The sequence below is a fragment of the Aquila chrysaetos genome, chromosome 6 (assembly GCF_900496995.4).
Source record: "Aquila chrysaetos chrysaetos chromosome 6, bAquChr1.4, whole genome shotgun sequence".
In the NCBI taxonomy this organism is placed as follows: Eukaryota; Metazoa; Chordata; class Aves; order Accipitriformes; family Accipitridae; genus Aquila; species Aquila chrysaetos.
The window spans coordinates 46,356,574-46,370,995 of record NC_044009.1 but is presented as its reverse complement, the minus strand read 5'-3'; the positions used below and the strand labels follow the sequence as shown (position 1 = coordinate 46,370,995).

At 35.4% G+C, this 14,422-nt stretch overlaps 1 protein-coding gene across 13 annotated transcripts in view; it reads left to right on the top strand.

Moving 5' to 3' along the window:
- The window catches only part of ZRANB3 (zinc finger RANBP2-type containing 3), a 54,587-nt gene that overhangs the window by 28,364 nt on the left and 11,801 nt on the right, over positions 1-14,422 (top strand). For 11 of the 13 annotated variants that reach the window (XM_030019325.2, XM_030019322.2, XM_030019324.2 and 8 more), the window contains 9 exons: positions 2,795-3,026; positions 5,195-5,280; positions 7,807-7,978; positions 8,380-8,508; positions 9,906-10,025; positions 10,660-10,779; positions 11,300-11,479; positions 12,970-13,122; positions 13,774-14,242. In XM_030019325.2, the coding sequence (XP_029875185.1) occupies positions 2,795-3,026; positions 5,195-5,280; positions 7,807-7,978; positions 8,380-8,508; positions 9,906-10,025; positions 10,660-10,779; positions 11,300-11,479; positions 12,970-13,122; positions 13,774-14,242 (1,661 nt within the window). The remainder of the gene's footprint in view (positions 1-2,794; positions 3,027-5,194; positions 5,281-7,806; positions 7,979-8,379; positions 8,509-9,905; positions 10,026-10,659; positions 10,780-11,299; positions 11,480-12,969; positions 13,123-13,773; positions 14,243-14,422) is intronic. The other 2 variants (XM_041124423.1, XM_030019331.2) reach the window with 1 other exon arrangement.

Genomic DNA, 14,422 nt, shown 5'->3' with positions numbered 1-14,422 from the left:
GTGTGGCCTCGCCAGTGCTGAGTACAGGGGAAGGATCACCTCCCTCAACCTGCTGGCAGTGCTTTGTCTCATGCAGCTGAGGATACCATTCACCACCTTTGCTGCAAAGGCACAGTGCTGGCTCATGTTCAACTTGGTGTCCACCAGGACTCCCAGCTCCTTTTCTGCTAAGCTGCTTTCCAGCTGGGTGGCCCCCAGCATATATTGGTGCACGATGTTGTCCCTCCCCAGGTGCAGGACTGTGCGCTACTCCTTCTTGAACTTCAGGAGGTCCCTGTCAGCCCAGTTCTCCAGCCTGTCAAGGTCCCTCTGGATGGCAGCATGACCCTCTAGTGTATCAGCTACTCCTCCTGGTTTTGTAGCATTATAATGTGGTAGTTACTCATCTCCTTTGAAATGGAGAGGTCTGGTTTTGGCAAAGTAGCAAGCGAACTGTCTGCTGAAAATTAGATTACTTCAGTGTGTCTCAAATTGAACATATGCAGTTATTTCTCAACTCTGATGAATTAGCTTGTATTCATTAGCTTCTGTAAAACATTTTGAACACATTTTTTGAAAGCTTCTGGTATACATTAAAAAATAAGGAAGTAATTACTGTTAAAATTCTATTTAGCGCACTGGGAAAATTTGTAAGTTAGAATAAGTATTCTCTAAATAACTGAAAATGTCATCATGACCTATACTTTCTATCTTTAGACTTAATAGCATGAATTCATCAAAGAGAGACTACAAGTCTTGTGTGTTATTAGAATAACTCTCCTATTACACTGAATTACAAGGGTTATTTTTTAGTCTGCTTTACTGTAAATGACTTGGTTGATTTCATGGTAATGTCTAGCTGTTGTTCTAAAACTTCTGGATATGGGAGACTGATCTTCATGTTGTCTGCGGAGTACCAGAAAGTGACCTGACCACCAAGATGTGCAGATGAGACAGTAGCTTGGAACCTTCCTTGTGGTAACCAAAGAAATCCAACTGAAAATGCATTTTAAAAGCTTAATCAAGGGGTAGTTGCTACTAATAGTCAAAATTTAAGTTTATGATAGGAATATGGGAACTAAAATAAGGATCCAATGAGATTTTTTTTTTCTTTTTTTTTTTAGCTATTTAGCTAAAATGCACACAAACTTAATGCTTTTAGTGCTGAAAGCAGAAAGCAGAAATGTGGAATAAAGGAAATGATGGCAAAAGTAAATGGCAAACAGAATTCTGTTCATTTTATCATTTAAGATTTTTAAAAGGAGTAGATCTTAACCATTATCACTTACTTTTATTCAACAACAAGGGAAGATGTAAACTTGGGTTTCTGCTTGTTTAACTCCCAGGAGGCTTCCTAGCTATAAGTGAGGTAGCTGTTGAACTAATTAATATTTTAACATTAGAAAGTGTTTTATACATTTGCAAGAAAATGCAAATGCAAAAATACAGCTGCCAAACTTGGTTTAGCATTTTGTTAAATTCTGCTTCCATATGTTCAGGTTTGATTTCGCTCAGTTCGATACTTTGCTTTTCTTCAAAACTTCAGCAATGAAATTTACTGCTTGAACATTGTTTAACTTCTTAATTTAAACAGGTTAAAATATACTTAGGCATCAATTTAGGTTCTTATAATTTCTAACTAAATTTGAAATTGGATGTTTCTTGAATAAATTGGTTCCACTAAGAATAAAGAATTTTATTTGTAATTTTTTTTTATCCAACCTTCACATAGGAGTAGGTGAAATTCTTGTTTTCCTGGTTGCTACACTTATCTATATAGTGAGTAACAGCCAGAGCCTGTAGTGCATTGACCACAGTGCCAGTACTCTAACCATTGCCTCTTCTTCCATATCCAGAAGCATGAATGTGCACACGCACATACTTTCTTCCTCTTAAATACTCAAGGAAACTTCAGCTTAGTTGGTTTTTTGATCTGTTGCTACTGGAGAACAAATAAAAATCATGCCAGCAGAGCAGTAGTGTCTGACGGATGGGTAAACCAGCTATGACTCTCATTCTGGTGACTTGTTTGTCTAACAACCTGAAGAGTTCCTGTGCTGCTCAAAGGCTCCTGAAGGGCCACAGTGCTCTCTAGTGATTTTTCAAACCAATTCGTGCCTTGGGCCTATATATGTCTTTAAATTTATTGTAAGAAGTTTCCTTCCAACTAAATACTAATTTTTCATCTTGTGCCTTGTTGGTTCCCTGCTTCCAGTTTTCTGTTTTCTTCATATTCTGTTCAAGCAAAAAAGCTGGATAGACAGCTCTGATATGAATGTTTTTTTCAGGTGGTGAGGTTCAGCCCAGACTGTACTTTTACAGTACCCAAATACTCAGAGACAGTCTAGTTAGTCATCTTATGGTGCTAATAAGGTGACCTTTTGTACATAGAGCAGTAGATAGCTTGCATAGAGACATTATTACTTCAGGTGTTTGGGTGCTGTTTACATAGTGTGATCATAATGATCTGACTTGTGTGTGTAACTTTTTATCCAGAAAGTGGATTTGTCCTGTGCAATACTCTGGAAAGGAGCAGAAGTTGAAGCAATGCAACCAGATAAATGAAATTCCTTTTAAATGTAATATATGTCTTCTGAAAATGGTTATGAAACATGTGTGATTTACAAGTGTGAGATGCTGGAATGTTTTAAACCCCCAAAGCTATTATTATCCGCCTGACAGCCCACTAATTAATGAATCCAAAAGGTGTCGGACATACCTTCTTAGAAAAAATTAGTGTGGTATAATTCCTTTGCTGTATTAATTTTCCTACAATGAAAATTTACTAAAAGAACTTCTGCATTTTCTCTCTTAGGAGAATATCAACCAGCAAAGTAACGATTCTGGGGTATGGCCTGTTAACTTCTGATGCACAGACTTTAGTAGACACTTTGTACAGGCAGAACTTTAAGGTAGTTGTGATTGATGAATCACACTATATGAAATCCAGAAATGCCACCCGCAGCAAGATCTTGTTGCCAATCGTACAGAAAGCTCTTAGAGCTATTCTTCTTACTGGAACTCCTGCTCTAGGAAGACCTGAAGAGGTATTTGTCATACTGTGTTTTGGTTTTAGGGTTTTTTGTTTGTTTTTTTTTTTTTAAGGATGGTATCCATAATAAATGAACAATTTTGTAGTTTTCTTGAATATATACAATTACATGCTTTATGACATCAAACAGTGCACTAGCAGCATTAGGAACCACAAGTATAAGAAACTAAAACGATGTCTTTTTGTTTGACTTTATTATATTGATGTTCTAGAAACTTGTATCAAGCTCATGCACAGGTGACTTGAGATAGCGTTTCTTATAAGAAATTAATCTCTCATGTAGCAGACTGACTGATGGGTGAAATAGAAAATAAAGCACCTAAGTAGAGAACTATTTGTTTCTACTGGGTAAGAGAGTCCTTGGTAGACAAGAACTTGTATTAAAGCTTGTACTTCATCATCTGATATAGGAAGTCCTTTGTTTATCACTGGTCTTTTGAATATTCCTAATGTTCACTTGTATTGCATAAGTGGAAAAAATATATCCTGTGCTTGTTGTAGTCCAGAAAGACAAATCTTCCTTTGAAGGAAGTTCAACTTATGGAATTGGGGAGGAGCAGAGAGGAAATCAAAACCCACTTGGGTTTTATACTGAACACAAGAAAACTGCCTTTATTTATCGAATGCAGAAATAAATGGAATTATAAGAGTTTATTTGTATCCAGGGAACTTATAAGGGTTATATAAATAATACTTTACACTTTAGAGTTTCTTGTTGTGTAAATAGCACTTATGCCAAGACCCTTTAATAATTTAATTTGTTCAGAGAGGTTATAACTTGAGAAAGATATCCACTGTCTGAAAAAGGGCTTGGTGTATTATGAGTGTTTGCTTAAAACTTTAAAATAAATATTTATATCTATGGGTGTGGATAATTATAAAACATCCTGCACATGTACCAAAGATATTGCAACCTACCCTGGAAGAAGAACTGAAGTTAGAAACTTCTATACAGTACATTGATACCAAGACCAGTAAGCAACATTGCTCATGGTCTTCAAAGGAAATTCCGTACAAGTTGTCTTTGATCACAGTGACGGCGTCAAAATTCATGACCAAATGGAAAATAATTTGAGACATTTTTATAGTGATACCAAAGTTCTGCCATGGCTTATAAGGCAGACTATGAAAAGCATTGTCTCTTTAATCAGTTTTGTGTCATAAGCAGAATCTTTCTATGAAGTCTTTAAATGGAATATGTATAGAAAATGAAAAGCATTATTCATTTATATTTATGTACGTTTATAGCAAATAATTGCAGGCACTTTCTTGTTTGGCCTGGATCTGTGTCAAAATAGCAGCATTTCACTTGGGTGACTAAATTGGTTTGGGTTTTGTTTTGTTTTTTTCTTAATACTGCTTTTCAGTTCTCTGTCTTGAAAGAAGCCTGTGAAAAATGAATTTGTAGTTTTCCTTCTGGGAGAGGTCATTAGCATGCAGTTAGGTGATATGAAAGCTTAAATGGCAGAAGTGATGTACAGTAGACTTAAGAGGATACCAGGGAAATACATTTAGGAGAGAGCCTTTTATATTAGTCTTTGTCTCTATACTACCCCTGCTATCCCTCAACAGTGTGTTTTGGATCTAGTAGTGATCTTTGAATCCAGAAAGCTTTGACAGTAAAACAGCTTGTAAAGTAGGATTCTTTCTGGCTAAGGTTGTCTAAACTGATATTTACTTCCTGTTACTCAACTAGCAAGAAAGATGTGAAATTTCTGGTCTGTATTGACATTGTCTATTTTTTGAAGTAAGACTTAAGAATGAGTAGGTTTTTCATGTATTTTAAGGAGCAGGCTATTCATGGAATACCTGCACTGAAGCTTTGCAGAAGCCCATGTACCTGGCAAATGACAAAAATTTTATTTTTACAAATAACATTATCTCATCTGTGTTTTCTTGTTCAGTATAAACCTTTTCCAAGCCACCAGCACTGTGTTACGGTGTTCAGGGTGCTCTCTTCTTTGAGGGCTTGCCACAAATGTCCTGTCTCAAGACACATGCATAGTCCTGTGGAATGTCTTTGCATGTGTGCCAAGCTGTGTATTTTTTATGCAACTATTGAATGTAAACTTTACACAATAATCATGTAATAATTATTGCTGAATAGTCTTACACTTGCAGGCAATTTTTCACTATCGCTACTTTTTTTTTTTTTTTATACAGCTTTTCATGCAGATTGAGGCACTGTTTCCAAGAAGATTTGGAACTTGGAGTGAATATGCCAAAAAATACTGCAATGCTCGTGTCAGGTATTATTGTACTTGCTCATTTATTTTCCAATGAGTGTCTTTTGATTTTTTTTTTTGTCAGGTGAAGTGAGAGAATCAGTAAGTAGTACCTCTGTTGCTGTATCATATCATCTTGCTTGGAAACCCAGGGTCAGATACCATCTCCTCCATCAAAGAGGATTGGGAAAAGGATTCAATTGACAGGAGACTTTATTTGAGGACAAAATTGGAAGCTATTAAAGTTTGAAACAAAGTTTAACTGCCAGTATTTTGTTAAGTAAAATGTTTTACAAATATACCGTCCTTAGTATGAAGTGTATAGGTTTTACCTTTAGAGCTGGAGTTTAAGCTACAGCTGAAACTTATGAGTTTCTGACTCTCAGTCTTATGCTATCATGTAATAATTTAGATCTCTCTTCTTTATGGGATCTAGTCTTTTGCTATTCCACCATACGTGGGTGGAAAAAAATCCAGTGCTTGTCTCCTGTATTTTACAGATGAGTGAGTAAAAGTGCAGTAGTGAGTTTGAAATTCTGTCTGAGGGATCAAATACAGGCATTGTAAGTTCTTGTCCACCACCTTGCCTCCAATTTGGTAGGTAACATTGCTCATTACACATTTTTCCACACATGTGCCTAATGAATTTTAACCCGTTTTTATCCCTTGCATCTTTCATGAATTTTCATGTTTCATCGTGCTTTAAGTTTATTAACATAAGGAGGATTCATTTCCCTCTGACTTGCTTTCCTCAGCTTTAGTTTAATTATAGGTTTCTTTAGCTGTATTCTAAAATAGAGGGGATAGAAGAAGCTCTGATTTAAAATCCTTAGTTTTATCCATCTGAATCTAGGTTACAATCTGGAATGAAAGAAGTTATGAGAATGGAAGAACCTGTAAAAAATTTCTTAGCTAAAAAATTTCCTATCTACAAGTTTGCATATAATCAAAATAATAGATTTTGTCAGCTAAATTGGCTAGTATTTAGATTTAATTTTTACAGTAATAATTACATGGTTTCATTTTCATATAACTTGTTTTTCTCCCTCCATCATAAGCATTTTAACAGCATTTAACTTCAAATAACATGGAAGAGTGCTGTTTAATTTTCAGACAGAGAAATGCTATTTTTTCCATGGTGTTTTGACTGAATGCATCTGTAATTTTCACACCACAAGTGTGCGTGGGTACAGCATGGTTAGCTACTCAATCATAGATGATTATCTTATTTTTGGAATACCATAAATGTAATAAAAATCAAGTTCATGGTTTGGCAAGCTTTCAACAAATAACTTTGTCTTCATGACTTGGCTGAAACAAAACATCCTGTGGTAATGAGCTTGATAGGATTATTTTATGCAGCACTTTCTGTGAAAATGTTGTGGGTTTTTTTACTTAGGTGTTCATAAACACCTGTTTCTAAAGAGGAGGTCCAAAGTATTTCTGTGAGGTTTTGCCTACCATTTCTTTTATATCCCCAATGGTCAAGCTGGAGGGAGGAAACCTTTCTAAGGACAGCCATATAAATAAACCAAAGAAGGGATATAAGGAAAAGATGTTGCTGTCTTCCATCTACGTAGCATTCTGAGTGTGTTATGGCAATATTTCACTAGTGTACAAGTGAGTCCCTCAGCCCCTGTCCCGAATGATTATAGGCAGCCAACTAGAACACTGTTGATAAGTTCAGTAAGGCTTAAAATTCTCTAAATTATGTTGTCAGTTGTTGTTGGGTTTTTTTTTTAAATTACCAGTAAAATTACATGCTTGCAACATACTCTCCTGGCGTTGGAAAATGCTACCTGGGCTTATCTCCAAAGACAGCAAAATCTGTCATTCTCGTTATTTTGTTATCTCTTGGCAATGTTGACAGAGAAAAGCTGCCGTTCCTGCTGCAATGCTTCCTTAAAAACAACAAAGCAAAGAAAGAACAAGGAAGTCTAAGTTAATAAATTCTTTCTCTTTTCAACCTTTAGCTTTTTAACCTTAAACCTACTTCCTCTATTTAACCTTGCTAATTAAATAGTATTACATTTAAAGATGGTACCTTGAGCTTTAAATCCTGTCTCTGACTGTAACTAGGAGGAAATTCTCAGGGAGGGAAACAAAGGAATATTAATGGTGATATTTGCAGCTTTCCTGATAGCTTCCCTGTCATTTGTTCCCCTCTATAATATAATAAAGAGCGGTCTCATGGTGGTATATTCTTCTCATTAGTCCATTGAAACAAGAGTTATAAAATTACACCTGAAACTTCTGCTTCCTGTAGAAAGGCAAGTGTAGCTGGGATGAGATGGAGGACTGTACGCATCTGATGGGTAGTAATGCCTGCAGGCAGCGGTATCTGCTGGGAAGTTGAAACAGCTCCGACTTTAGCTTTGGAAGTAATCAGACAGAAAGCAATCATCTCTGGCGTAAACAGGAACACCAAGTGTTGTTATCTAGCACACTTTCATACCTAATAGTGTGTTTTAAAGTTAATTACATACTGAAGGTTTCTATTGAATTTGGAAGAGCTAGTTTTTACCCTCAGTGTTGATTTTTCATTTTCAGGTTTTTTGGTAAAAGAACTCAATGGGACTGTAGAGGAGCTTCAAATTTAGAAGAACTACATCAACTTTTAAGTGAAATAATGATCAGAAGACTGAAGAATGATGTTCTAACTCAGTTGCCTCCCAAAGTTAGGCAACGTATTCCATTTGACCTCCCACAAGCCGCAGCTAAGGTAAATTTTCCACTTTTGCTAAAAACACATTTGTTAGTAAATAGTAATATCTATGTATTCATATGTATTTGTATGTATGCATGTGTATTATATGTAGTTAGAAAGAATGTGTGAATATATAGCATAGCATGTCTGTATTCTTTTTAAAATATACCATGAAGAACATTAATATAGCAATTTTTTGGCATCAGATAATGATAAAATGTGTTCTATTTTTAGTACAATCTCCTTCCTTTGTCTTCCTTTCCCTTAGATTTTGAATCCTACAGTTACTTTTAGCCAAATTTGATAGAGTTCTCAAAAGTACTCAGTTCCTAAACATTTCATGCTTGAAATGTACGTATTGAGGTAGAACATGCTTTGTACTATGTATCTAACCACTGATCTCTCCTGCCAATTAGAATTTGAATACCACTTTTGCAGAGTGGGAGAAATTAATGAGAAATCTGAATTCAGATGCCACTGAAAGCCACTTTTCTGAAGTCATGAATCTAATCACACGCATGTATAAAGAAACAGCCATTGCCAAGGTAAGCGTGGAAGCCTTTTCTTAATATACTTAAAATACCAGTGGTATTTTAAATCCCACATCGCAATGTGGAGAAACACTCTGTTTTTCGCTGCTATGTTCATGGAATAGGCTGAACCCCATTATAATGACCTGAGCTAAGTGTTAAAACTATTGCTGATTTAGATATCCACCAAGCTGGCTGAGACTGTCCAGATGTAGTCTCCCAACAGCACTAAATGCGTCTTGCAGATTTAGGGATATACACCGAAGGTGGGTACTTCAGGGACATGCCTGTGTGTCAGCAGCTGCTGCAGCTGACCCAGGATGGTACTGATGCAGCCCTTACGCAGACTGCATTCTGTCAGTACTGGTTCTCCCCATGGATAAATGTGGAAGAACAGTCCCCTCTAGCTGGTCTCTTTCTGTTTTATCAGATGGGACCCCATGTTCTGTATTTCCTCCTGTAGTACTGTAGTTTAAGATGTAAGGAAAAACAAGTTAATGACCAAAATCTTTTACATGCCTACTTTTTACCCTGCTATCAGACTTCATTATGCTAGCCTATTGTTAGAAAAGTATAGGAAAAAAAAAAGTTCTGTAGGCTGCTGGATGAGAATCTGACCAACTCCTGCAATTTTTTTTCTCCGTCTTAAAAATATCACTGTGGTTCTGTTGCTGTTTCTTCCCCACTTCTCTAGTCCATTCCCTCTGGTAATCCATTTCAGACAGAAAGTTGAAAGACAAAAAAGAGAGAAAAAAAGAAATCTGAGGACTGCTGCAGTGGGTATTGCATTAACCGTTGATCACTGATAAATTTTATTATTAACTGTCATCGTTACTTTAATAGTTGTTGTAAAAGGTATTGAAAATTATATTTGACACAAAAGAATTCTATGAATGTTTAAATAGAGCAATATTTTATGATTACAGTATCATGAAAGTATCAAAATTATTCTTTCAGTTTTGATATATGGCGTTATGTGAGTGCAGATACAGAAGTTCTGATTAAACAATACCTTGTCCATTTGAAATATGTTTGGGCAGAAATCAATTTTGTTTTTTCCAAATATGGCTTAAAACATCCTATAATGATGTTGTAACTAAAAGGGGTTTTATCTACATCTTAATCAGGAAGAAGTGGCATGTAATTATGCAATCTTTTGAGGATAAATGTTTTTTTTTTTCTCTGAAGAAATGAGATAGGTTTCTCAAAGACATAAATTTGTGGTATTTTTTAAACAAAATTAATTTGAATAATTTTATACTTAACTATGTTAGCGTTTGATAAAGTCTTAAATGGATAACAAAAAGTATGGAAATTTACCTTTTTATATTATTGAAAGACATTGAAGTAAAAACTGTCTTTTTGAACACTTTGTATGTCTTAACTAATGAAAACGCACTCTTTTACTCCAGGCAGGAGCAGTAAAGGACTATATCAAAATGATGCTTCAAAATGACAAACTGAAGTTTCTAGTTTTTGCTCATCACTTAAGCATGCTTCAAGCCTGTACAGAGGCAGTTATAGAAAATAAGGTAATGATTTAACAAATGTGGTCACAAATTTAACTTCAGACTTTACAAATATGTATGAGCTGTGTTTGAATTCAGTAGGTACTTTATGGTATGATACTTCATTGAGTCAATGTTGTAGGCAGTTGTTTCCCAAGTTTTTCTACCAATGTGCTTATGTCTACTTTTTCTTTTTTTTTTTATTTTTTTTTTTTACAGAACGCTATCATTTCACCTGAACATTTAATTCAAAGCAGTAAAAAAGTTTGCAAACAACCTTCATATTGTTTTGATCATGGACTCTCAACCATTGCTAGGGAACGGTGGCTAACTTTGCTATTTTATACTGTTATTATTTTGCAAATGCTTGGAATTTTAATAAATCATGTCAGGGAAATAACAGATTCTTCTGCTTAGTATTCCATTTTAAGATCCCATGTTCGTTCTGTCTTCTTTTGTAAACAGGGAACACTACTTCTACACGTCTCTAGATGGAGGCTTAATTGTAAATCAAAGGGCAAAAGAGTACTGATGCATCTCTGTCCACATGACAGAAATAGAACAGATGTTTTTATATTTTCATTGGGGAACAAAGGATGATTGTGTTCAAAAATGGACACTGAAAATGTCATTTCGTCTCTATTATGGTACGTTACAGGTTCGCTACATACGAATAGATGGAAGTGTTCCTTCTGCAGAAAGAATACATCTTGTTAATCAGTTTCAGAAGGATCCTGATACTCGGGTTGCTATTTTGAGTATTCAGGCAGCTGGTCAGGTAGGACAAAAAAGAAAATATGTGAAATAAGAAACTTGAAGAATATAGGTACTAAAGTAATTGGTGACTCAAGTGATTTACTGAAGGCAATTTATCTTCATGCAATATGTCTTTTCTAGACTCATGTATTCATTTTTCTGCACTAATCATGTTAACTGTTTTAAGCCTCTGTTGAAATTGCTTGAGCAAAATCAAGATAAGCAGCAGCATCTCATTCTTGGATAATTACTAAAACTTCATTTTCTCTAAAAATACCAGATTAATAAGAAATAAATGTTACTTCCATAACGAAAAGCAGTAGGTAGTCTTTGCACAATATTGAAGTGGTTTTTTAATCTTACTTATATCTGTCTGAGGCCCAAGGAAGAAATCAGTGTAACAGGCCCATCTGCTGTCAAGGTGGTCCCTTCTATTTCCATATAAGAAAGTCCTGTACAACCTTTAGCTTTCTTTTACTTCAGAAATTCGTCGTTTGTGTGTGGAATCTTTTTTCTAAAATACATCTACTTATTTTGTTTAGGGTTTAACTTTCACTGCTGCTTCTCATGTTGTGTTTGCTGAATTATATTGGGATCCAGGCCATATTAAGCAAGCGGAAGACAGAGCACACCGAATTGGGCAGTGCAGTTCTGTGAATATTCACTTCCTTATTGCAAAAGGAACAATGGATACTCTTATGTGGGCAATGCTGAATCGCAAGGTATGCGTGGAATAGAACCAAATCATCAAGAACTCGCTATGGTTAAGATAGCACTTAAGTGCATGTGCCAAATAACACACTTGCTTATCTGGAACACTCTCCTACTATATGACAAATTGATACACCTAGAATTGCTAATCATTAAAATGTCCATGTCTGTTCTAAATTAGTCTTTTCTAGCTTTTTGCTCTCTGTTTAAGATCAAAGATAAAAAAGGTAACTTTTTGCTGAGATGAATAGGATGGTTCACATCTACAGGAGATCATTGTTTTATCTTCTTTCTAGCTTTTTATTGCTCTGGTGGTTCAGTTTACATTTTTAAGTTTTTTTCCACAATAATAACAGCTAGAGTTTGTTGGCTTTGGTTTTGGTTGTTTTTTTTAACTGGGTGGATGTTGTGCCTTACTAAACTTCATTTCTGAGAGGAAGATGCATTCTCAAATAATTCTTCTTCATCAGACACAAGATTACAGTAATCTTATCTTCTGTTGCTATTTTCCTCAAATATTACCCAGTCCTTGTTAGGAGGAGTAATTCTGTCCTGCTTTCTTTCCTTACTTGGAAGATCTTTGAGAGTTCACAGGACTAAGAAAAAATAATTTGGCTGTTTTGCTTTTGTGACCTTTTTGCCACCTTTGATACCATTCATTAGTGTCTTGTTTTTAGAACTGAGGTGTGTTTGTAATCTGTCAGCTCTTGTTTTCTGACACTTCCAGAAGTGTCAACGTAGAAGGAACTGCCTTTTAAACTCTAGTTGTCGGAATTGCTTGAGATTGTGGTTACACAGGATTTCTTCTGATGCAAATGCCAACTTACAGTTGTTGTTCCTGCATTTGACTGCCCCTGTGTTGTAGAGGTGCAATTGTTTGTGTCCATACAGTTAGAGGAGAAACTGATAACCTTTTTTTTTTTTTTTTTTTTTCCCAATATATTCCTCTCCTGCTGAAAAGTAATCACAGCTTAAAGAATCTAGGTACTGCAAACTGTATTTGACATTCAGTTGGGGAATGAAACTCCGCATTCTAATTCCTGTAGGTACCTCTGAAAAAAATCTCAGCCAGTCCAGTACATTAGAAGTCTCTTTAAACATGGCACAGATGGGTCTCAGTAATTCACCAACAATTTACCATACAAGAGTTCTGTCACTAAACTGCTTCTTTCAATTAATTCTGCCTTTGTTTCCATATGCCAAGCAAAAGGTGTAAAGGCTGTAAGAGGTGTACACAATGTATATATTCTCTTTTAACTTCAATAAATACTGACATTTTTTATGTACCTTTTCACACATTGTAGTGTGTTAAATATGCTAATTACTGTTATTCTTGCAGAAATGGCTGCTGGAAGAGGAATAGTTTTAATCACTTAAGTTATTTTGAATTATTGCGAAGTTTCTTACTTTGCAAATGCTGATTTAAGTTTGCAAGGGAAGCAAATTGTTTGTTCCAAGATGTGAATTTCTTGGAAACTTCATGCAAGTCGTCTTTCTGCAGGCCAAAGTTACAGGCAGCACCTTGAATGGCAAGAAAGAGAAAATGCAGGCTGACGAAGGTGATAAGGAGAAATGGGATTTTTTGAGTTTTGCTGACACCTGGACCCCAAATGAAAGTCTAGAAGATCCCAGAAATGAACTTCTGTTTACACATGTAAGACTCAAAACTTATGTTTTTCTGTTTTATTTCATTTAAAAACATTACAACCATTGTTCACTTAAGCATTCCGTGCACTGCAGACTTTACTAATGGAGAAACAATAAATAAGTGGGAAAAAGTAATGTAAATTCCATTTTAAAAATTAGGTGAAGTTGGGGAAAGTGCTCTGCTGGGTATGAATGTCATCTACAGGCTTCCGATGTGTCCTTATGTTATGTTTAGGTGACTGACCCACCCTCAGAGTCAGATAAGACCAAGTAATTTCTGTTTAAATTAGAGCTTTATTAGCTGACCTGAATTTAATTGGCTATTATTTTAAAAACTGTGTTTAAAAGCCTCTCCTTGTAACAGGCATCATCAAAAAAGGCACATAGCATACCAGTTCTGTGCATTTGTTTTCTGATAGTGCTATTTCAGAATTTTCATGAGAATATTGAAAATACTTTTCACAAAACAGAAGAGGTATGTTGAATTGCTCTTTCTGCTAGCTGTTTGTTCTTAAAGAAAGATACCTTTTGTTTCCATCTTCAAACTAAAAATAGCTTCTTGTATTACAGAGTAATATTAATGGAGAAAAAGAATAATTTTAACAGCTGCTGGTGCAGTAATTATCAGCAGTGTTTATATTTCTTTCCCCTTTCCTAGTTTGAAAAGGAAAGACAGCATGACATACGTTCTTTCTTTTCCCCAAAATCCTCCGCTGAGAAGAAACGCAAAATATTTTCTGGTAATGAATCATTACTTAATGATTCAGAATCGTCTGAAGTCGCAAAAGAAGAGGATGCAGAGAAGAGCAATGAAAATGTGGATTCCACAAGAATAATTGATGTGGGTACGATTTCTCATGAAAGTACCTGTGAACGTGAAGCTAAAAGAGCAAGAAGCATAAGTGGATCTACTCCAGTCAACTCCAGTAAGAAAAAGAAAAAATCTTTGGCTGGAAAAAAGCCTTCTTTGTTTTCAGAAAAATACAATGAAGTCTTTCCTTGCGGTTTAAATACTCCAAGCAAAAGTACGGCTTTAAACAAAGTTTGGCACTGTAGTGTTTGCACTTACAGTAATAGTGAATTGCTTCCTTACTGTGAAATGTGCAATTGCCCCCAAAGCAGTAATGGTAAGTAATGTGTGCTGCAGAAAAATATATGCATTTTTTGTTTCATTTGTGATTAGTTTTAGAAAATACAGTATTTTTGAATATACGAATATACACAAATCCAGGCAAAATATGAAGAATGGTGTCTTTATGTGAACAGATACCCGTTAAGTGATCCTTCTTAATTTTGCTTTCCCCAAG